General features: G+C 41.6%; 1 protein-coding gene across 5 annotated transcripts in view; it reads left to right on the top strand.

Moving 5' to 3' along the window:
• ICA1 (islet cell autoantigen 1) overlaps positions 1-25,192 on the top strand; it is a 294,496-nt gene that overhangs the window by 206,602 nt on the left and 62,702 nt on the right. For all 5 annotated transcript variants that reach the window (XM_029588952.1, XM_029588957.1, XM_029588956.1 and 2 more), the window contains exons 10-12: positions 14,414-14,460; positions 17,428-17,490; positions 17,616-17,675. In XM_029588952.1, the coding sequence (XP_029444812.1) occupies positions 14,414-14,460; positions 17,428-17,490; positions 17,616-17,675 (170 nt within the window). The remainder of the gene's footprint in view (positions 1-14,413; positions 14,461-17,427; positions 17,491-17,615; positions 17,676-25,192) is intronic.

Below are 25,192 nucleotides of genomic sequence, written 5' to 3'. Positions count from 1 at the left end.
CTCAGTCACATACACACAGGACACAGACAGACCTGCCTTCATCTAATATAGAATAAAAGACCACAACTTTCAAATATGGAAACAAAACCTGGAATGAAAACCCCAAGACCACCTTCTGCAAGCAGCACAAAACTGGAGACTAGAAACAAAAATATTTCCTCCTACACTAAGCAAACTTCAAAGAGAGAAGAAATGCACATTCTCAAAACTGACATAGTTTGGCCCTTGTACCCCGTCACTCCCCTCCATGTCCCCATCACCTCTCACTTCTTCCAAATGCTCAATCATCCCTTCATATGCGCATATCCCTGTCCAACATTTCCGACATCCCCCACCCCACATCCTCTTCCCTGTGCAACTTTTTCTGCCCTTCCTTCTCCCCTACCCTACCCAGAATATCTCTGACCATTTCTTTCCTACTCCTTCCTGCTCAGCTTCAACCCAGCAGACTCACACCTCCATCTCTGTCTCCACTTCGACCTCTCTTCCCTGCCCAGCAGCCCCCAACCCCTCCCCCCTCTACCTCTCCCTGCCCAGCAACCTCAGGCTCCTTTTCCCCACTCCTTCCTATACAGCAGACTCATGACTCCCTATCTTCCCATGCCTTCCTGCACAGTACATTTGCCCCTTGTCCTGGCTCCTAGCCAGAAGAAAAGACTTCAGTCCAAACCAGGATCTCCCTCCCTCTTTATCAGTAGCAGATGAGGGCAGGGAGCACTGAGGAGAGGAAGATGAGGCGGCAGCAGCAGCAGATCTACAGAGCATGAATCTTTCTCCCTTATGCTCCTGCTTTCACATCCAGGCCCCACGGGGTGAAGCGAGCATCAGCAGCTTCACGGTCAGACCAGGCAGGGGAAGATAAAGTTGGTCTCCTGCTGGGCCCATATGAACAGGAGTTGGTGATATCGCACTCTGATCTGGGTGAAGGAAGAGGGAACAACTTCCCACTGGTCAGGAAGAGAAGGAAGCAAGAGCAGCTTCCCCTCATACCCAATAAAGGAGAAATCCGCCAACTCCCATCCAGACTGATGAGGAAAGATCAGTCTTCTTCTGGTTCTGCGACACACTAGTGTGTCCCGACACACCTGTTGAAATCCGCTGTACTAAGTGGTAGGAAGCAAAACCCTGGAATCTTTAAAAACAAAACAAAAAAAAAAAATGAGTTACTCAGGGGCAAAACAAAATGAAGCCTGTCCACATTAGGTTTAACCACTTATTTGCATGGATATTTAAAGAGAAAAGAGGCTCCAAGAGCCTGCACTTCTTGGAGCAAGGCAAGGAAACCTTTTCTTCTTTCTTGTATGACTTTTGGCAAGTCAGGATAAATCCTGACTAATTGACCAAGGAAAACATTCATTTTCTTAAAGTAACTTTTCATAATAAAGCCCAAATCTTGCTCATACATAAAATAAACTACTAAAGTGGCTTTTTCAACAATCTCAGAAGATGAAGATTCCAAGTACGCAGACAAATTCTCTAAATCTGTATAAGGATACAAAGCTACCTGCTGACTAGAATGTGGTTTAAAAGGAAGAGAAAACACTTTATTAAACACAGGAATCTGTTCAGAAGGACTTTGTAGAACTTATATTTTCTCAGGGTTACTAGAGGAGCTTCTCCAATAACTTTAGGAAAGTTGATAAAACGTAAATTTAAATGCCGAAGTCAGCTTTCCATAATCTCTATACTCTTAGTTAAAAGTCCACGCTTCTGAATAATCATAGTGTTAACTGACTGAATATCTTGAACAGCTTTTTCCAAAGATTGAATTCATCCTGACTTTCTTGAAAAATTCTCTGATTTTGAACTAGCGATTCCCTTCTTCCAGAGACAATACTAACCTTAGTAGAGTGTTTCCATAAAAGAACTAGCTATGTTTATGACCAAGTCCCAAAGCGAATCAAGAGGCTCTACTGCTGATTTAGCAATCACAGAAGACTCACCTACTACCTGAGCAGTGTTTAAGGAAAAAGGCTTATCGGTGTCAGTATCCTGTGTAGACATACTTTCGTGTTCCAACGCCTCGCCACCAGTAGATCTGCGTGGCGGGAAAGCATCCAGCTCTATGAAAGATGAGACGCCGGCAGCTCCTTCCATCTGGGCAACTCTGATGATCTCATTCTGCATCCCAGCTGAACCGGCACCATTCTGGTTGCACGCTGTCCATGGTAGGCAGCAGTCTTGCAGGCTGAGTGATACATCTTCCTCTTGCAGAATATTCCTTCTTCATCGGCAAAGGAACTTGAAGCTCGTAACGGCGAAGTGGGGGGCGTGGATTCACAGAACATTGGTCGGGGGGGGGGGGGGTGAATCCACGGAAGGAAAAACTCCCACCCCCCTTTCCTCTTAGAAAGCATCATAGGGGTAAACAGGTAAAGCAAGAAACTCAGGAGCAGCAGTGAAACGTGTCTAGCTCATGTCACCATGTTGATGACTCCTCCCACTAAATCTCTTGTTAATCAAAATAAATCAAAGGTCTTTTGGATGGTAAGAGTCCTGAGTTTAGGGCAGTCAGTGGGGATTTTGTTATGGAGATACATGTAGTGTGTCTCCGTAGTGCACGCACTGCTGGAACTTCTTAATGAAACCCTACTCCAAAGAGATTATTATTGATACATTTTTTTCTGGCTCGTCTTACCTTGTACCATAGATACAAGTCTTTTAGAGGCATTTTTACAACTATTTTTCTTTAGTTTTTTTGTGTCATATTACTGTTATTTAGAGTGAGTGAACATGTATTTAATCAGTTTTCAGCCTTTGGCATAACTACTGTCTGTTAGTTTTTTCAAATAGAACACTTGCCAAATCTGTTGCTAAATCTGAACTGAAATGTAGCATGATTCACTCTTTCCAAGAACCAGGGATGTGTGAAAATCTTCACATAAAATATGCAGTTTTCACCTTGGCAAATTACTGCAAAGCAATAATACTACTTTCTGCACATTCATAGAAGTATATTTTAAGAGGGCAATTTTCAAAAGCCATGGTGTAAATGGTTATTTACCCAGGGTTAAGGGCTTTTTTAACAATTCTGCTTGAGGCCCAGAAAATTTGGTAATTATCTAGTCTTATTTAAAGCATTAGAAACAATTGCACACAGTTTAAAAATCCACTAGCTTTCTGTTTGTAAGGCTAATTACATTGTTACCACTGCTTTTCAAATTACATCCACCATCTGTGACCCTGATCCCAAAGATGAATTGCACAGTAAGTTTTGTAAAGCCTTTCCATATGATATGCCAGTTCTTCCTTATCAGTAGCTCTCACATGTTTCTACTTACATTTTGTCAATTATATTGAAGAAGAAGAAAAGGCACAGTGTTTGTCAGTGTACAATCACTTCAGGATGTTTAATGATCATTCAGGTATACACAAATTTGAAACCAGACTTTGTGAGAACTGCTATAGTAAACACATCACATATATTTTGTAGTGTCCTTTTTCTGTGAGACACCTTTGTAGAATTCCTCACAACTGACTCTTCATCTTTGAGATTCATAGGAATTGGTTCACACTGATGCCAATTTTCAAAAAAAAGGCTGCGTGCCTAACGCAGTACGTTCCCCAGAGGATGGAACTAGAAACATAGAAATGACGGCAGAAGAAGACCAAAAGGACCATCCAGTCTGCCCAGCAAGCTTTCACACTTATTTTTTTCTCATACTTATCTGTTACTCTTGGCCCTTAGTAACCTTTTGATTATATTTCACTTCCAACCCGCCATTGCTGTAGAGAGTAGTGCTGGAGCTGTATCTAAGTGAAGTATCTAGCTTAATTGGTATGGGGTAGTAACTGCCACAATAAGCAAGCTACTCCCTCGCTTATTTGTTTACCCAGCCTGTGCAATTCAGTCCTTGTTGGTTGTCTGAATATAAATCCTCTTTTCTTCATTTCCCCTGCCATTGAAGCAGTGAGCTATGCTGGATAGACAATGAAAGTGAAGTAGTAGTAGTAACCGCTGTAACAAGCAAGCTACTACCCTCTTTTTTGTGAATACAAATCCAATCCAGGCCATAAGAACCTGGCAAGTACCCAAAAACTAAGTCTATTCCATGTTACCATTGCTAATGGCAGTGGCTATTCTCTAAGGCAGAGCTTTCCAAACTGTGTGTCGGGACACGTTAGTGTGTTGCTTGCAGTGTGCAGGTGTGTCGCGCAAGCCCGGTCAACTCTGATGCGAGTTTGGGCTTTTTTTTTCCTAGAGATTCACTTTTTTTTTTCAGTTTATGGCTTGCTTATTATTGGGTGATTTTTGCTGTCAATTGCGTTTTTTTGGGGGGCTTGGTGGGTGGAACGAGCCCAGCCATTCTTGCATTGGCTGCTGCTGCCGATGAGGCCTGGCCATGAGGAGTACTGACTGCAAGCAGCAGTGTCTGGTGATCATGGAAGGGAGTGAAGCACTTAACTGGCAACAATCAAAAAGACGAGGTACATGAGTGTGGGGGCCAGACATGTGCTGGGGGGAGAGAGATGAGTGAGTGGGGGGCAAACGTGCTGGGGGGACAGACATGTGCTTGAGGGGGAGAGATATGAGTGTGTGGGGGCCAGACATGTGCTGGGGGGAGGAGAGAGATGAGTGTGTGGGGGACAGACAATTTGTTTTATTATTGTTTCTCATAAATTATAACAATAACATGAATCTTGGAATATATATTTTTAATATAAATTTAAGGTTTTCATGAGATAGGTTGTGTCGTGAAACCTTTTATTTATGTATATATTTAAGGAAACATACATAAATTGTCGAAATATGTTTCGTTCGTTTAACCTTTAACCTCTGGTTTACTAGTAGACTGAATTACCGTGTCGTGAAATTATGTTTGTCTAAAAAGTGTGTCACCAACATGAAAAGTTTGGAAAGCTCTGCTCTAAGGGGTAGATTTTATAAATTTGCGCGAACAAAAGTACACTGGATTTTATAAGATACGCACGTAGCCGCGCGTATCTTATAAAATCCGGGGTCAGTGCGCACAAGGGGGTGCACATTTGTGCAACTTGCGCACGCCGAGCTCAGCGCGCGCTGCCTGTTCCCTCCGAGGCCGCTCCGATTTCCGAGCGGCCTCGGAGGGAACTTTCTTTCCACCCCCCGGCCCTATCTAAACCCCCCCCCCCCACCTTTGTTGGCAGATTTACGCCTGCTGAAAGCTGGCGTAAATCTGCGCGTGCCAGCAGGCTGCTGGCGCGCCATCACCCAGGTGCTGGTCCGGAGGCCTCGACCTCACCCCCGGGATGGCGCCACACCCCCGGTCCCACCCCGAACCACCCCGGACACGCCCCCTCCCTGCCCCTTTTACGAAACCCTGGGACTTACACGCGTCCCGGGGCTCTGCACGCGCCGGCAGCCAATGCAAAATAGGCGCGCCGGCGCACGAGTGCCCTGCGCGCGGAAATCTGGCCGGATTTACGCGCGCAGGGCTTTTAAAATCCGGCCCTAAGTGAACTTAATAGCAGGTAATGGATTTCTCCTCCAAGAACTTATCCAATCCTTTTTTAAACACCGCTACACTAACTGCACTAACCACACAATCTGGCAACAAATTCCAGAGTTTAATTGTGCGTTGAGTTAAAAAGAACTTTCTCTGATTAGTTTTAAATGTGCCCCATGCTAACTTCATGGAGTGCCCCCTAGTCTTTCTACTATCCGAAAGAGTAAATAACCGATTCACATCTACCCATTCTCGACCTCTCATAATTTTAAACATCTCTATCATATCCCCCCTCAGCCATCTTTTCTCCAAGCTGAAAAGTCCTAACCTCTTTAGTCTTTCCTCATAGGGGAGCTGTTCCATTCCCCTTATCATTTTGGTAGCCCTTCTCTGTACCTTCTCCATCGCAATTATATCTTTTTTGAGATGCGGCGACCAGAATTGTACACAGTATTCAAGGTGCGGTCTCACCATGGAGCGATACAGAGGCATTATGACATTTTCTGTTTTATTCACCATTCCCTTTCTAATAATTCTCAACATTCTGTTTGCTTTTTTGACTGCCGCAACACACTGAACCGACTATTTTAATGTGTTATCCACTATGACGCCTAGATCTTTCTTGGGTGGTAGCACCTAATATGGAACCCAACATTGTGTAATTATAGCATGGGTTATTTTTCCCTATATGCATCACCTTGCACTTATCCACATTAAATTTCATCTGCCATTTGGATGCCCAATTTTCCAGTCTCACAAGATCTTCCTGCAATTTATCACAATCTGCCTGTGATTTAACTACTCTGAACAATTTTGTGTCATCTGCAAATTTGATTATCTCACTCATCGTATTTCTTTCCAGATCATTTATAAATATATTGAAAAGTAAGGGTCCCAATACAGATCCCTGAGGCACTCCACTGTCCACTCCCTTCCACTGAGAAAATTGTCCATTTAATCCTACTCTCTGTTTCCTGTCTTTTAGCCAGTTTGCAATCCACGAAAGGACATCACCACCTATCCCATGACTTTTTACTTTTCCTAGAAGCCTCTCATGAGGAACTTTGTCAAACGCCTTCTGAAAATCCAAGAATACTACATCTACCGGTTCACCTTTATCCACGTGTTTATTAACTCCTTCAAAAAAGTGAAGCAGATTTGTGAGGCAAGACTTGCCCTGGGTAAAGCCATGCTGACTTTGTTCCATTAAACCATGTCTTTCTATATGTTCTGTGATTTTGATGTTTAGAACACTTTCCACTATTTTTCCTGGCACTGAAGTCAGGCTAACTGGTCTGTAGTTTCCCGGATCGCCCCTGGAGCCCTTTTTAAATATTGGGGTTACATTTGCTATCCTCCAATCTTCAGGTACAATGGATGATTTTAATGATAAGTTACAAATTTTTACTAATAGGTCTGAAATTTCATTTTTTAGTTCCTTCAGAACTCTGGGGTGTATACCATCCGGTCCAGGTGATTTACTACTCTTCAGTTTGTCAATCAGGCCTACCACATCTTCTAGGTTCACCGTGATTTGATTCAGTCCATTTGAATCATTACCCATGAAAACCTTCTCCATTACGGGTACCTCCCCAACATTCTCTTCAGTAAACACCGAAGCAGAGAAATCATTTAATCTTTCCGCAATGGCCTTATCTTCTCTAAGTACCCCTTTAACCCCTTGATCATCTAATGGTCCAACTGACTCCCTCACAGTCTTTCTGCTTCAGATATATTTTAAAACGTTTTTACTGTGAGTTTTTGCCTCTACAGCCAACTTCTTTTTAAATTCTCTCTTAGCCTGTCTTATCAATGTCTTACATGTAACTTGCCAGTGTTTATGCTTTATCCTATTTTCTTCTGTTGGATCCTTCTTCCAATTTTTGAATGAAGATCTTTTGACTAAAATAGCTTCTTTCACCTCCCCTTTTAACCATGCCGGTAATCGTTTTGCCTTCTTTCCACCTTTCTTAATGTGTGGAATACATCTAGACTGTGCTTCTAGAATGGTATTTTTTAACAATGACCACACCTCTTGGACATTTTTTACTTTTGTAGCTGCTCCTTTCAGTTTTTTTCTAACAATTTTTCTCATTTTATCAAAGTTTCCCTTTTGAAAGTTTAGCACGAGAGCCTTGGATTTGCACACTGTTCCTCTTCCAGTCATTAAATCAAATTTGATTTTATGATCACTATTGCCAAGCATCCCCACCACCGTTACCTCTCTCACCAAGTCCTGTGCTCCACTGAGAATTAGATCTAAAATTGCTCCCTCTCTCGTCTGTTCCTGAAACAATTGCTCCATAAAGCTATCATTTATTCCATCCAGGAACGTTATCTCTCTAGTGTGTCCCGATGATACATTTACCCAGTCAGTATTGGGGTAATTGAAGTCTCCCATTATTACTGCACTACCAATTTGGTTAGCTTCCCTAATTTCTCTTAGCATTTCACTGTCAGTCTCACCATCTTGACCAGGTGGATGGTAGTATACCCCTATCATTATAGTCTTCCCCGACACACAAGGGATTTCTACCCATAAAGATTCAATTTTGTATTTAGTCTCATGCAGGATGTTTATCCTGTTGGACTCTATGCCATCCCGGACATAAAGCGCCACACTTCCTCCCGAGTGCTCCTCTCTGTCATTACGATATAATTTGTACCCCGGTATAGCACTGTCCCATTGGTTATCCTTCTTCCACCTTGTCTCTGAGATGCCAATTAAGTCTATGTCATCATTCACTGCTATACATTCTAATTCTCCCATCTTACTTCTTAGACTTCTGGCATTAGCATACAAACATTTCAAAGTTTGTTTTTTGTTTGTATTTTCATTCTGCTTTTTAATTGATAGGGATAAGTTAGAATTTTTTAGCTCAGGTGAGTTTTTAGTTACAGGCACTTGGACTATTTTTCTAATTATTGGAACCTCACTGTCAGGATGCCCTAATTCTAATGCATCATTAGTATCCTTTGAAGATGCCTCTCTCCGAACCATGCGCTGCTGAGCGACTGTTGGCTTTCCCCTTCGTTCTAGTTTAAAAGCTGCTCTATCTCCTTTTTAAAGGTTAGCGCCAGCAGTCTGGTTCCACCCTGGTTAAGGTGGAGCCCATCCCTTCGGAAGAGAATCCCCCTTCCCCAAAAGGTTCCCCAGTTCCTAACAAAACTGAATCCCTCTTCCTTGCACCATCGTCTCATCCACGTATTGAGACTCCGGAGCTCTGCCTGCCTCTGGTGACCTGCGCGTGGAACAGGGAGCATTTCAGAGAATGCTACCCTGGAGGTTCTGGATTTAAGCTTTCTATCTAAGAGCCTAAATTTGGCTTCCAGAACCTCCTTCCCACATTTTCCTATGTCGTTGGTGCCCACATGTACCACATGTCTCCCTTTTTAAATTATATGCTACTGTAGTAGTTTTACTTAATATCCTTCCTCCAGTGATTATGGCAAATTTGATAGCATTACGATTACTATTGCTTAGTGGCCCCACCACAGTAACCTCTCATACCAGGTTGTGTATTCTACTGAGGACTAGATCTAAGTAACTGCCCCCTTGTCTGCTCTAGGGCTAGCTACTCCATGAAGCAGAACTTAACCTCTAACATGTCTCAATGAGACATTGGTCCAGTTAATACTGGGGTCATTGAAATTGGTCATTATTATTGTGGTGTTAAATGTATTTGCTTTTTAAATTTCAGCTAGCATTTCACAGTCTATCTGTTCATTTTGTCCACTGCTATTGTATTACCTGTCACACATGGAATTTTTATCCCTAAGAATTCCACAGCTCACTTTTCCTGTCGGATTTTTATCATGCTTGACTCTATGCCATCTTTTACATGTAGTGCCACCCCTCTGCCAATCACATCAATATAATTTATACCCTGGTATCAGTGTTCTATTGGTTATCCTCTTTCCACCATTTCTCTGAGAGAAAAAGCATGTGTATATGTGAGTGACTTCGAGCATGTACGTATAGGTGTGTAATTGAGAGCCAGTGTGAGAGAGAGCGCTGGTATGTGACTGAGAGGAGAAAGTTCCAAGCAAACCACCCCTCCTCCTGCTAATTCAAAACAATCTCAGGACATCTGGATATCAAACGTTTCCAGGTATGCAGAGCAAAACATTTTTGTATCCTTATTTTTCATTACTGGGTCTTTGTGTCTGCTATTTTGAAATATTTTATTGGTATTTAGAAAGTTTTTATATGAGTTTTTAATTATTGGATATTCCACTCATCAGCTGTTTCGAAATAATCTGTTCTTTTTGTTAGTATGGTTTTACAGCTACTGATTTTATATTTCTTGATTTGTTTTATAAGGATGGGTGATGTCTCTGTTTTTTCCTTTATTACACTGCATACAGAGACTCTGGCTTGTTGCGGTTTCCAATTCAGTTTTTGTCTGCATGCTTCTAGTTATGCGTTTTGGTCTCTTTATTCTTTGTTAGGTGAGAATCAGTACATGTGACTCAGGTGAGGTTTTCTGCTGGCGTGTAGTTTCTGTGTAGGGCTCTATAGCAGCCTGACTTGGTCCGTTTTCCTAATAGGAGATGTATTGGTATCTTAAGGCCTGGTGTAATATTTCAGTGTTGCCTTTTCTTAGGTAAGGTGGTTACTGTGTAAGTGCTGGAAATTGGTGCTGTTTTGGTGTGGGATGTTTACTATTTATGCAATTTCTGTTCAGACGAATATGTATCTTTTCCTTGTGTCATTTTAAACAAAAATAATTACTGAACCTTTACTTTTTATTTTCGCCGTGAATTGTAATGAGCAGTGTGTCACACATGTGAGTGTGGCCTGTCCGGTGTGTCACGATGGGAAAAAGGTTGAGAACCACTGGTCTAGTCCTCCCCAGCACTCTCTCTAAAATCTTATCTAGTGGTGTTTGAGATCCACTTACCTTCGCACCAGGCAAGCAAGTTACCAAATGATCCTCACACCTAACAGCCATCGAGCTATCTACATTATTAATGTTTAAATCATTCACCATAATGGTCACCCTAATCCTTCCTTCCCGGGCACATGGTTCTGGAGACAGGTGCTTTGGGCGAGGGGATAAAGCATCACCTGGAAGTCAGGTCATAGCTACAGGATCATTTCCTATTATACCAAGATAATATTCTCCTTTCAGGTGACTTTGTTCCTCCAAAGCAGCAGAAGAGCTGCTTGACTGGAGTTGGGACTGCTCTACAGTGTCCTTGAAGGTCGTCTCTATATATCTGTCTGCTTCAGCTCCTCCATTCTGGCATTCTGGCCTCCAGAAATTGGATGCGATCTCTTGAGTGCCAGGAGCTCCTTGCATCGGGTGCACACGTATAATGCCCCACCAATAGGTAGATAATCATTCATGTGGCACTCTGGGCAAAAGACTGGATACTTATTTCTCTCAATTACTTGGTGTCTTTTAAATTCTAAGGATTTTTAAATTGAGAACTAGGTGACTTATGTTAGTTGGTGAATGACCGTCAGCAAGACTAAAATTAGCCAGTCACTAAAATCGGGGTTAATTGTATGTTCAGAATCGCTAATTGACTCCTATGTTCAAGATTTTCCTCTTAACTGGGAGAATAGAATGTAAGCTGTATGGAGCAGGGAATGTCTGTTATGTGTATTTGTACAGCCTGCATACGTCTCATAGTGCGTTAGTAATAGTAGTAATTGACTATAAGAGTGGGTTGTTTTTTTTACCTTCCTCTGGATTACCATGATAAAGAGGTATTAGGCAACCAAAAGCGGTTGAAATTAATGGGTCTCTTCTTGTCTTCTTTCCACCTTGCTAGCAATGTAACTATGAACAGACTACCAAGACCTCCACCCCAAAGGTCATTGCCAACCTCTCTCTACATCAGTGACTCAAAAGGATGTTAATATCCTGTCAGGAATGATGGGGTCTACATAAATCCTAAAACTTATTGCTACTGTTATTCCATGGATTGTAGTGATTTTAGATGTTGCATTCTAATTCAGGTTCTGTTTTATTTAACGAATGCCCTGCATATCCGCATGCAAACAATCACAGCAAAAACTGTATGTCTTTAACTTTTTAGGAGTGTGAGAAAGTATAAAAATCAATGTCTTTCCATTTCTGCTCCAGATGATAGCAAACTACTAAAGAGGTTAAGGCTGTTCAGCTTGGAGAAGAGACAGCTGAGGGGGGATATGATAGAGGTGTTTAAAATCTTGAGAGGTCTAGAACGGGTAGATGTGAATCGGTTATTTACTCTTTCGGATAGTAGAAAAACTAGGGGGCACTCCATGAAGTTAGCATGGAGCACATTTAAAACTAATTGGAGAAAGTTCTTTTTTACTCAACGCACAATTAAACTCTGGAATTTGTTGCCAGGGGATGTGGTTAGTGCAGTTAGTGTAGCTGGGTTTAAAAAAGGATTGGATAAGTTCTTGGAGAAGTCCATTACCTGCTATTAATTAAGTTGACTTAGAAAATAGCCACTGCTATTACTAGGAACAGTAACATGGAATAGACTTAGTTTTTGGGTACTTGCCAGGTACTTGCGACTTGGATTGGCCACTGTTGGGCACAGGATGCTGGGCTTGATGGACCCTTGGTCTGACCCAGTATGGCATGTTCTTATATTCTTACTTACTGGCGATTACAAAATATTTAACATAAACATACATATAAGGGATTGAATAAGCACTAGTGAAGTGGCTGAAATTAAATTCCATGCAGCATAAATATTTTCTTATATTTAGCAGAATGGGTATAACGCTTCAAAGGCTAATATAAGATGGTATTCTTTGATTGACATGAGATCCTTTCTTCCTCTCTGCATACGGCCATTTAATCACGGCTGAATCCCTCCATGTTGTCTTGCCTTCCCCATCCCAGATTCCAGATGTTTATATTATGAGGAGTCTCTTTCCTTGTATGATGATTTATTGGCAGGAGCTGGGGAATCTTTTTCATGAAGAAAAGACAGATCGCGTACAGGCCTGCTTGTGAGAAACTTGGGGAGCCAAAATAGGGATAGTACTGTACACCTCCAGATACTCATACTATACACAGCACAGTAGGATCAATTCTCTCAGTCTTGGAGCTTACATAGTAATTAATGAGTTGGTTTGTTTTTTGTTTTGTTTTTTTTTAAGGGTAGTAACTGCCGCTCCATGCAGGCCACCCCAAGCCTTCTATTAAGGGTAGTAAATGTTTGACAAAAAATATTTGGTGACTTTAGCAAATAATACTTAAATTCCACATTTAAAAAACATGATTGGTAGACCCTGCTTATCTCTGATAAAGGCAATTAAACCCTATTTACACAGTTTCACGCATGCAATACATTATGGAGCGAATTCTCAAAGGAATTTCATACGTAAAAGTAGTAATTTTCAAAAGCCCATTTAAACGCGTAAAATGTTTAAAAAAAAAAAAAAAACCAACCAAAAAACCCAAAACTTACCTCCTATCTGTTTAATTACAGTTGTTATCTAAATATAACTAAAAATCCCCTGCTTATCCCTGGAAGTGAGCGGCAAGGAATGAGTCTGCCTGGTGTTCTGAATAGATCACGGTGCAAGACAGGATGCTGGGCTTTATTTATTATTTATTATGTATTTATTTATTTATTTTTTATATACCGACATTCGATCTCAATTGAGATATCACACCGGTTTACATTCAGGTACTGTAGGTATTTCTCTGTCCCCAGAGGGCTTACAATCTAAGTTTTGTACCTGAGGCAATGGAGGGTAAAGTGACTTACCCAAGGTCACAAGGAGCGACAGCAGGACTCAAAGCCTGGTCTCCTGGTTCGTAGCCCGCTGACTCTTGATCTGACCCAGCATGGCCTGTCTAATGTTGTTATACTGTAAGGAGCTAACTTCAAAGGGCTTTTCTGTGGGGAAATAGAAATTGCCCTTTGAATCCTTTTTTACCCTCAGCTCGTTACCAACTGGCATTTTTTTCCTTTATTCCTTCTCCTCTCTTCCTTGCCAAGAACAAACCTCCCCGCTCCCAAACTCCAGCTCCCTTGATATGCAAGTATAGGGTATTGTTCAGTGTAGGCATCTATCTCAGTCAGTTACTTAACTGCCGCGAGAGCTCAGCCACCGCCGCTGCTGCTCAGAGCACGTTTTCCCCCATCTCCTTTAGCTTCTGGAGAAAAGAGAAAATCTTAAAGGAGGAGGCGCTGCATGCAGTGTGTGTGTGTGCGCTGCACTATGCAGGACCCAACGGGCCGTGCCCTGCATGTGTGATGTCACACCTGCTTAGAAAGGAGCACCTGCATGGCTTGAGAGCCACTGTTGGTGTCTCTTGTTTCTGCAAGGTGCTGAGAACAGAGCTGGTCTAGACCCAAAGCATCAAGTAGTGGTGTATTTTTTCCACTTGAACACTGGGTGAGAAACGTTGGCCTGTGGAGCAGCGATTACAAGCCCACCAGCAGTGGCATGACTGCCCTGAGCTTCATGCACGGTGATACGGTTGCAACCCTTACAGCAGTGCTTATGGGTGCATCAAACTTCCAAGAAAGCACTTAAGTAAATTGCATGAAGTGTTTATAGTTAAAGACCAAACTTCAGTGAGCATGGGGAGGCCAGATGTTTTGGTCAGTGGCTTTGCTTGTTTTGGTGGCTGTGTAGATTATTAGAAAAGTCAGTAATCAGATGTGGCGGATGATCTGGTTGCTGAATTTATTGTTGGTCTTGCAAGAATTATAGAGGAAGATGACAAGACCTAAACTGAGCTACCAATGGAGGTGATGGAGACCAGTACTTACTTGGGACTGATATGGAAAGCACAGCTAGGAAAAGGTTGAGAGCTTATCTAAAAGATATGGGGGTTTGGGAGCTGGTGTTGAAATGAGCGTGAGAATTTTTATGCTTGTCTATCTCAGGTGGAAGAATTGCAGCCATGCAGACAAATGGGTCAATTTGTCTTTTTTTTTTTTTAATGCTGTCATTTATATATTATAAATAATACAAAGTAGCTGTAGAAACTGCTTGTTTGCTCTTTGTATTTCAGGTTAATTTCCCTAGACGAGGAGAACCATAACAAAGACTCCTTTTTGGGTATGTTTTGGGAGATTCCAACACCGCTTTTCCAACTTGCCAATAGTTTAATTGTAAAAGGTATTTCTATGACTAAAGCAGTGCTTTACCCAGGGTAATGGGCTTTTTTAAACCTACCCTCCTGATATGGGTAAAAGTACGTGCATAAGACCTGTACGCATGCACTTCTGCTTACTTGTGGGAGAGGTGTTCCTGAGCGCATGGTCTAAGCTGGTTTTTTTTTTTTATTTAAGTGCATGTTTGAGTTTAAAAAGCATGTGGGTACGTTTTCTATATGCACACAAAAGTAGGTGTAATTGTGTGCAGGTAGTTTTGCTGGGTTCATTTTAAAGCAAACTGGAACATGTTAGGTTTGCTTTGAAGACTGTAATTTGTTCGTGTAATATGTTGCAAAATTACCCCTATGTTAGTGGTGTTCAGATTCAGGTTTTCAGGATATGTCTGGGATAGATTTGCATGCACACTACCTCAGGTTTTTAAATTTTTTTATTTATCAATATTCAAAATAAAACCTTTAAGAACTCTTGGCGAATAGCATCAAGAGGTACATAGCGAAAACCCCCAAATAATAAATCTCCCCTACGTAATGGTTAGTGAATTGTAGCTCTAAACTCAAACCCCCCAAAAATAGGGAGATCGTTTCCACAATCCTAACGGAAAAGAAAAAAAGTGTCTACCAGAAGCAATTAAAAATACGAGAGGGGCCAGTGGGAAAGATGATCGGGCACATCTTTCATTGACTGTATTTTATTGAATGTATTTGATTATTTATATATTATCTATTGTAAACCACTTTGGGTTGAACTTTTGTTCCAAAATAACATAACGCCTTAAGGAGAACACTCTTAAACCAGGCTGAACGTACGTCTGTTGCAGCAGTTTATCACTTAAACAAGAAAGTGTAAACTGAGATAGTTTACAAAAAAAAATAATAAAAAAATAGGAAAACTTGTTTAAAAAAGAACAGTGCACCCAACTGAATCACCCTGGATCTGATTAACAGAAATTGCCTTCTCTTTTTTTTGAGTCAGATTACTACGTCAGGGAAAATATGAACTTTCATCTGAAGAAATAATTCTTCACAATGCTGAAATAATAATTTGAGAAGCCAATCTCTACCAGGGTCCAAAGCCAGCAACACAAAGTTGAAGGTTTTGCCAAAGTCTTACCTGAAATTTCCAAACTAGATGTCACATCCAAACTATCTTTTGATACCTGAGAGATTCCAGCCTGAGGAACTCCAGCCCTCTTGCTTCTTAAAACATGGACGATACTGTATCCTGGCAACTGGAACGATCGATTAAACTATTCCTTTCAATAGTTCAAGCAAGTGTCTCTTACCTAAAGTGTAAGCAAAATTAGATTGCACTTCTAGCGCTGGAAGCGTCAACTGAGTGTACTTTATGCTTCCCTTGCTACCTCTGTCAGAAGCAGCGCTGGAGTGGCTGGGAGCAGGTGAGTTTAAACCCCCAGCTGGGAGAATTTTGGGTATTGGGGGGGGGGGGGGGAGGGGGTACTACCAGGCTTATTGGTTCTGTGAGGGGGAAGGGAAGGGGAAAAGTTCAGGTAGAAAGGAATGATTTTTACAATCTCTCTGTCAACGGAGAAGAGGTGGTGTGGGGCAGCCCCCAAACTTCAGATTGCAAGGTTTAAACTAACGTTGAAGGGGTTTGGGGGTGGGGGCATGACCAGACAGGGCCATCTACTACATTAGGTTGGGGAAGGGAGTGAGTAGGACCGTGGGCCCTTTTATTTCCTTTATTTTAATTATTATTATTTTTCACATTCTGAAAGCACTGCTTACCCAGATATCTGGCCACACAAGGCTGGCTAACTTAAGGCCTCCTCTGAAGCATGTCTAGAGTTATCAGGCTAACTTACAGGCCGATGGAGCGCACTGTTTACCTGCCATTGGACGCACGTTTTCCCTTACCCCTTATTAGTAAGGGGCGGAAAACGCGCGTCCAACCCGCCGAACCTAATAGCACCCTCAACATGCAAATACATGTTGATGGCCCTATTAGGTATTCGCACGCGATTCAGAAAGTAAAATGTGCAGCCAAGCCGCACATTTTACTTTCAGAAATTAGCGCCTACCCAAAGGTAGGCGCTAATTTCTTCCGGCACCGGGAAAGTGCACAAAAAAGCAGTAAAAACTGGCCTGTGGCCTGTGCACATGCCGGGAGAGCGGGCGTTCTCCCGCGGACTTTACTGAATCAGCCTGTTAGCTGGGTATAGTTCAGAATCTAAGTAAACCGGATAACTAAATCTCTCTCAGAAATGCCCTTTTTTTTAATCAACCCAAAACGGTTTATAATAGACTATAATATAATGGTAGCCTGTTTTTATCAGCAAATACTTCTTGTATTTGTTTTTCAGTGACATCCAAGAAATTTTAAATGAGGGAATGTTTATATTTAGATTTATTCATTTGAATAAAAAATGATTACATAAAAGTAAGTAGTAGCACATGATGTTGAACTAGAAAATCTATAAGAAACTCATTTCTAGCTATCCCATTAAGAGTCTTATGCTTTATTTTTTATCATTATTACTTTTAGTATTTTTAAGAGGAGGCTTGGAAACATTTTACATTTCAGTATTGATGGTTGTATTCTTTATTTATTTTCTCCACTGGCTCCTAGTTGCATTGAGCTTTACCAATCCTTTGGAAAGATCCAGTTGAGTGCAGAAGACTTTGCTGTTAGTGAGCCCAAAAGAACCAATGTAGTTGCTCAGTCATTGAGTACTCATCTGAAAAACTGTAGAAGGCATGTGGGAGAATTTTGGACCACTGGTGACGTTTCACCTATGAGAAGGAACGGTGCTGTGTAGTTTGTCACTGTATAAATAAGCAGTGTAAAATGGTTTTCCGGGAAGACCTGATGTGATGTCTGCTCACAAGCATTGGTGAAGAAAACCATTCAAAACTAGATTACCTTGATTGATTTCCTGTATTTCTTACAGCGGAAGATGATAAAGACTCCCTGTTTGCCTTAGAAGGAAGCTTTATTCTCAAGGAAAATTCAGGTGACCAAGTGCAATTTTCTTAAGGACCTTAACCTTTTTTGTAAGATTTCAATTTTAAAACCGCTTTGCTTGGGGAATACAGTAGAACAAGTTGCTGATGCATTGTCATAATGTTTTGCTCTTAGGTACACTGGATGATTTGCTAGATCTGGACCCTGAGGAAAAAGCACTCTATGAGAAAAATGGTATGATGTTAAGCAAGCAACCGTGTGAGATTTTTACTTGTAATGTACTTGCATACTAGCTTTTATCTGTTAAATGCATTTTTCCAGCTTCTTATGCATTGTTCTCTATAAGGTTAACATCATAGCCATCAGCCAGAGTTAGAGTTTTTTTTCCCCTTTGTATCAATGATTAAACTCTTTGCAAGACTAGGCCCTATACATTCATAAACCATGCTACTGTAAATATGAACAGAGATTGAATAGTTCAGGTTTTTATCCACATTTTCTAGAAATGTATTAGTTGTAGGAGGGTTTTTTTTGTTGTTTATACCAAATTAATTCATAAAGTGAAAAATTACACATTATTCTTATTTTGAGAAGAATATTGCATTGTTTCAAAAGTTTTAATTGATTGGCTGGCCCACTACTAATTCCAAAACTGTATATGTGCACAGAAGCTTGTTTGTGTGCATGTTTTTTACATGCTAACTGCATTATTTATTTATTTTTATTTATTTATTTAACATATTTATATACCGTTTTACCAATACAAAATTGACCAAAGCGGTTTACAGTGATAATAAATCAAAAACCAAATTCGATTAAATAGAAAATAAAATAAAAAAACAAAATAAGGTTGGAATAAAAATACAATCAGCATTTTGATCAATAAAACTAAAAGTACAATAAATCAAAAGATTATAGCATAATTAACTATTATATTACAAAAAGCAAAAGAAGGAAATAAGCATCTACACTAACAAGTAAAGTAAAAGGCGTTAACTTCCTAATGTTAGGGTGCAAAGTTAGGCAGTCTTTATCTCACAGAAATTAGCTACTGCTGAGTGGCTCAGAGTTCCCAAACGCTTCGTTAAAGAGGTACGTTTTTAGTGCTTTCTTGAATTCCTTTCTGTTATGTATTTGTCTTAAAGGGTCTGGCAAAGCAATTCCACAGAATGGGGCCGGCTACTGAAAAGGCTCTTTGCCTTGTTATATTCAGAGCAGCCATTTTAACTGTGGGAACTTCTAATAGGTGTTTTCCGGCTGATCTAAGTTCTCTTGAGGGTTTGTAACCATATAGAGTGTGTGTTATTTAACAGAGAGTGTATTATTGTGATAATTTTATACCGAATTCTGAATTTAACTGGTAACCAATGTAATTTTTGTAAGACAGGAGAAATGTGCTGTTTAATGGGAGTAGCTGTAAGACGTCTCGCTGCTGAATTCTGTATTAGCTGAAGGGGTCTAATAGCTGATTCAGGTAGACTCAAATATAATCCATTACAGTAATCTATTCCTGAAAAAATCAAGGCTTGCAATACTGATCTATAATCATGAAAAAACAATAGAGGGTGTAGTCGTTTTAATACATGTAGTTTAAAAAATGAATTTTTTACTATTTTGGATATGTACTGAGATAGTGATAAATTGGAGTCAATCCAAACTCCCAAATTTCGTGCTGTTTTAGTAATTTGGATAACATCTTTACCCAGAGTTATATTAGCAGGGGGAGCATTGCAAGAATTTGCTATAAAACTGAGAAATAGAATTTCTGTTTTTTTCTAGTTCAGTTTTAAACGATTATGGGCCATCCATTGTTCAATGGTATTGATATATAATTGGATCAAAGAGAAAGTCTCTGGCCATGATGATTTATAGGGGACAAATAGTTGAATGTCATCTGCATAGATTTTGTATTGTACATTTAAAGAAGATAGAATATGATACAACGGTAAAAGATAGATGCTGAATAATATAGGTGATAGTGAAGAACCTTGGGGTACACCTGTTGACTGAGAGTAGAATTGAGAGAAATAGGAACCAATATTAATTTGTCAGGAGCGATTGGTAAGAAAACTTTCGAACCAACTTAATACTGTAGAATGAATTCCTATGTGTTGCAAAACAGATGCCAAAATTTTATGGTACAGTGTATCAAACGCCACTGAAATGTCTAGAAAAATCACAATGTATTTAGTGTAAGAATCAAAATCTCTAAGAAAAGTATCAAGAGGATAGAAGGAGGGTCTCCGTAGAGTGCCCCTTTTTAAATCCGTGTTGGTTTGGATTTAATATGTCGTACTCAGTTAGGTAATCTTTTAGTTGGAATAAGACGATTGATTCCAGAGTTTTTGCTAAAGAGGTTAGTGAAGCGATGGGTCTCAGATTAGAAAAATCCATAAATGAAGAAGTATTGTTCTTTAAGATGAGCAATACTGAAGTTTGTTTTAGTAAGTCTGGGAATTTCCCAGATTTTAGTGATTGATTAATTATCTGACATAAATGATCAGGGCAACTTTCAGCGATATTTTTAAATAAAGTGTCCGCACAAGGGTTGATAGGGGAGTTTGATACCCTTTGTTTACTTATGGTCTTTTGAATAGCTGCAGGTGTACTTGAGTGAAGATTAGCATGGGAAAATGCGCGTAATACCATGCAGAAAAACCCATGGCAGGTCTACCGCAGCTTATTACATCTAGTTGTTTGCATGGTATATATCTGGGGTCTAAATCAGCCCTGTTAGCAGTGTTTTTAGGTAATTTAATTGACAATTAAAATTAAGTGATTAAGATTCTCCTTTCTCATGCTATATCTTTCCTGTTGAGACCAGTTCTTGAATGTTTTGAAAGTTCTTCCCACAATTAGCAATAATTTGAATCGAATTAAATCCTTATCAGACATCACTCTGATATGTGTAAAATAGGAATATAGTTTAAACACCTGAAGAGAGTGGTCTCAGGAGAAAGGGGATTTTTAGAATGGGGGGGGGGGGAAAAGGGGCCAGCTTGGTCCATCGGCATCTGAGACATCAATATTGATAGACCCAGTAAATACACTGGATGCTGGTGATGCATCGACATTGAGAGGGCATCGTACTCCCTTGATATCAAATTATTGAAAGGGACCAGGGATCCAGGCCATTGCCTGCCTGCCTCCCGTTTGAAAAAGACATTGGGTTCCACCTCTTTGATTCCAGTTTGAGGAGAAACAATGCTGGGTATCATGCAAAGGCGAAGAAGCACTGGCATTGCTCTCTATAGGTGTAAGGTGCCAGCAGCAGGGACTTTCTGGCTGTGGCCATGAATCCCTCGAAGTGGTCTGATGGAGAGGAGAGCTCACAGCAGTCCTAGGAACCATGCCACAACTTTGGTTTGCCAGGAAGTCATGACCATTTCTCCTGCCTCCCAGTTGGTGTTGGCATCGGCTATCTTCGAGGAGGAACCGGAAAAGAAAATACAGCAGGCCTTGGACAAGGCACTGCGGAGTAGTGATGCAGAGTCTCAGCATCGAGGGCTTTGGGACGATAAAGACCAAGATCTAACTTCAGCTTGAGTCCTTCCAGCAGCCCAGCACCGATGCCAGTGCTGATGCCAATTCCCGAAGAGGAATCAGCATTGATGGCAGCTGCCTCTGTGCTGATTTGCAGCCCACTGGGGGGAGGAAGCTTTCCTGAGGTACAGGAGCTCCTCAGGTTCCAGGCCCCAACAGACAAATGCTTCCCTCTGAGGTCTTGTCTGCAAGACAGGCATCCTGAGGGTCTTCACTTCTGTACCAGTTGGGGACTGATTCAGAGTTCTCCTGGAGTATGACTACAGATTTGATGATGTCTGAAGAGGGATCAACAGGTCTCTCCTCCAACCCCTCATCTTCACCAGAGAGAATGAAGTCACCTCCAGAGAACCTCTTCTTTACTAATTTTATTAGGAGAATGGCGGAGACAATTCCTTTTCTTTTGTTGGAGGATGAGACCTAGAATAAGATGCTGGACATCCTCCAATTAAGGAGCCTGCTAGGGAGTATGTGTCAGTTCCCGTTCATGGAAACCTTCAGGAGGTGCAGATGAGGATGTGGTAGACCTCTCTCCCCCATGTGGCTCCATTCAATAAAAAGGCTCCCAGATTCGAAAAGAGACAGCTACTGCAACAGAGGCAAGAGACCTAGGACCCATTCCTTGGTGCCCCCGGGGAAGGATTCCAGAACCTTGGATGCTTTTGGGAAGAAAGTATTTCAGGGAGCTATGCTTAATGTCCACATAGCTTCCTACCAGCTATTCATGGGCCAGTATATGTGTAACATAGTGAAGCAGATGCAGGAAATGGTTGAGTAGCTTACCTAGCAGCAGTGCAACAACCCAGCATAGTTCTCTGCTTCAACAGCAGGGGAGAAGAAAAACTGTTACTTCACACATCCAGCAGAGCTCTCTGCTTAAACGGCAGGGGAGAAAAAAAACTGATACTTCACGCATATCCAGCATAACTTCAACGGCAGGGGAGAAGAAAAAAGGATTCACACTCACAAAGCGGGGAGTAGCTGGCTTGTTACGGCGGTTACTACCCCAAACCAAATGTGCCTGATACTTCACTTTCGATGCATATCCAGCATAGCTCTCTGCTTCAACGGCAGGGGAAAAGAAAAACTGATACTTCACGCATATCCAGCATAACTTCAACGGCAGGGGAGAAGAAAAAAGGATTCACACTCACAAAGCGGGGAGTAGCTGGCTTGTTACGGCGGTTACTACCCCAAACCAAATGTGCCTGATACTTCACTTTCGATGCATATCCAGCATAGCTCTCTGCTTCAACGGCAGGGGAAAAGAAAAACTGATACTTCACGCATATCCAGCATAACTTCAACGGCAGGGGAGAAGAAAAAAGGATTCACACTCACAAAGCGGGGAGTAGCTGGCTTGTTACGGCGGTTACTACCCCAAACCAAATGTGCCTGATACTTCACTTTCGATGCATATCCAGCATAGCTCTCTGCTTCAACGGCAGGGGAGAAGAAAAAAACTGTTACCTCACGCATATCCAGCATAGCTCCCTGCTTCAACGGCAGGGGAGAAGATAAACAACCAATAAGGGCTGTATAACATAATCTGGGTAAAAACAAATAAGCATGGGTGTAGCTTGCTTATTGCGGCGGTTACTACCCCTACTACCTCTAACTAATCAAGCTAGATATTTCACTTGGATGCAGCTCCATCACCGCTCTCTACATTAATGGCGGGGGTGGAAGGGAATTAGAACCAAGAGCTAAGAGAAACAGATAAGTATGAGAGAAAAAATTAGGGAAGCTTGCTGGGCAGACTGGATGGGCCATTTGGTCGTCTTCTGCCGTCATTTCTATGTTTCTATAATGGTGGATAAAGGAATGGCGTGTGGAAAACCTGGTCAATTTAACCTTTTCAAGACGGGATTAAGAGTCTCTACCTCAGACTCACCAGGCTGCAGGCCTCAGATCTCTGACCTGAGAAAGATTTGGAGACATGCTGTTCACTGGAGAGAATCTCTTTAGAGATAGGGTTGAGGAAGTGGGAGCAGAGATCTGTGAGCACTGTGTAACTACACCATACCTGTCCTCCTCTGTCAGGAGGTAGCAGAATATGAGACCAAGAAGAAGCTTCTTCCAGCTGAGGAGGTGTTATCCCCCTACCCCTCGGTCCCATACATAATAGGCCCCCTCATGCCCACTCAAGACATCAGAAGCCCCCAAGCCACAGCCGACACTTCAGTCAAAATCCAGGATAGGTTTTTATTCTATTGCAGGCAGCATGGCCTGCATTCTGTACTTGTGTTGAAGGACCTTCCTGTTGGAGGCTGCCTGAGGTTTTATGAAAACTGTTGGCCCAGTGAAATTTCAGACATGTGGGTCCTCAGCATCATAAAAAAAAGGCACATCGGTTAGGTCTTCCTCCAAATCACACTCTGGACTACAGCTGGAGACACAATCCACTTCAAGAATTGCTTTAGAAGTAGCTTTTTTTTCTCTCTTAGAAACCAACACAATTGAACCAGAAGAGAGAGGGTAGGGATTCTACTTCAAACTCTTCTTGATTCCAAAGAAAACAGGGAGACTTCATCCCATCCTACACCTAAGGGCATTGAACACGTTTCTGAAAAGAGAAAACTTCAAGATGGTTTCCCTTGGCACCTTAATCCCTTTTTACAAAAGGGGACTGACTATACTCTCTCAATCTCAAGGATGCTTACAGACACAGATATTTCCTAGTGGTAGGAAATAGCTGATTTGTATTTAGGGACCATCATCTTCAGTATTTCATGCTACCTTATGGCCTAATGTCATCCCCAAGTGTCTTTACCAAATGCCTTGCTGTAGTAGAGACACACGTATGCAGACTGGGTGTGCATACATTTCCCTGTCTGGACAATTGGCTGATGAAGGCTCCCTTTGAGACACTGTACTCCTATGACCTGAGGTACCTGACCTGGAAGGTTGTATTTTTGGTGGCAGACTATTCAGCTGCATACTCTAGTACCTTATCCAACTTATTCTAAGTTTCATCATGGTAGAGTAGCTTCACACACTCTTTCTAAGTTCATGTCTTAGGGGGTATCAGAATTCCATCATAACCAGTTAATTGTCCTTCCAGCATTTCTGCCCAGGCTCTTCATGTCCCATCAAGCTGAACCAAGCACTGCACATTTTGGACTGCAAAAGAGCCTTGGCCTTCCTCCTGGGGTGGACTGAAACCCTTAGAAAGTCTACCCAGTTTTTTTGTTTCAATTGCCATTGCTAAAGAGACTTTACCATTTGGCTATGTTCACAAAACGAAGGGTTTGCGAACCTGTCTGCTGGTGTGCCCTTCGTGTCCCCCTCCCCCACACCTTCGGGGCAGCATTTCTACAGACTGTTCTTCCCTATTAGCTCTTATACCACATACAATCCAAATCGTTCAGGAATGACAAGGTATTTTATCCAGAGAATTAGACTTGTATTAGTCAGACTTTGAAGGCTTAGCATTTAGAAGAAGATAAACAGTAAATATCTCTAACATCTTAGCTACTGAGCACCAGATAATGCTAAAGGAAAATCTGCACCGTTAGTGGCTTTAAACATTCCAGAAACATTAGCTTGCAAAATATATATTAAGACCGATAGTTAACTTACTATTCCCAATAACTTCATGAGATTCCCTCTTTTTACCTCTAGAGCCGTCAATGGCAGATCTCGGGAGATCGTCTCGATCAACAGGCTTGCTTCCTGGGTTCGGGCACTGTATGGCTGAAGCGGCATATCTCTTCTCTGCACTGTCCCGGACTTTGGGGCAGGGTTTCTAGTACCAAGGGAGGGCTTCCCGAACACTTTACTGTCTATCTGATACCAGGCAGGGCTTTCCTCTCTCTTCAGTCTCTCGGCCACACCCAGTCCTTTTCTTTCCTCCACAAGGGGAACTGCAAGGGATCCTTCGTGTCTTATTCCCCCTTCGGGTTGTCAGCTCCTTCGGATAATCGACTTTTTTTTTTCTCCCTCTTTGTCTATTCTTATACTGGCCAGCCTATGATTATGCATAAGGTTCTTGCAAGGTCATGCAGTGAGTGGAGAGTGAGTTCTCCGCATTGCAGGTCTTTAACACCCCCCCCCCCCCCCCACCCAAGCTCTCGGGGAGTCCTGCCACATCTTGTCAGTCCTTAAAGTCTTTCTTCGTCCCTAGATGGGGCCTAGCCCTGTCCCATGGACTCTCCTTGGGTGATTCTGATCTCTACTTTTAGGGAGAAGTTGTTTTTCTCCTCTCT

This window comes from Rhinatrema bivittatum, chromosome 2 (assembly GCF_901001135.1).
Source record: "Rhinatrema bivittatum chromosome 2, aRhiBiv1.1, whole genome shotgun sequence".
Taxonomy (NCBI): Eukaryota; Metazoa; Chordata; class Amphibia; order Gymnophiona; family Rhinatrematidae; genus Rhinatrema; species Rhinatrema bivittatum.
The sequence above is the reverse complement of the archived record's forward strand: the minus strand, read 5'-3'. Positions and strand labels throughout refer to the sequence as shown.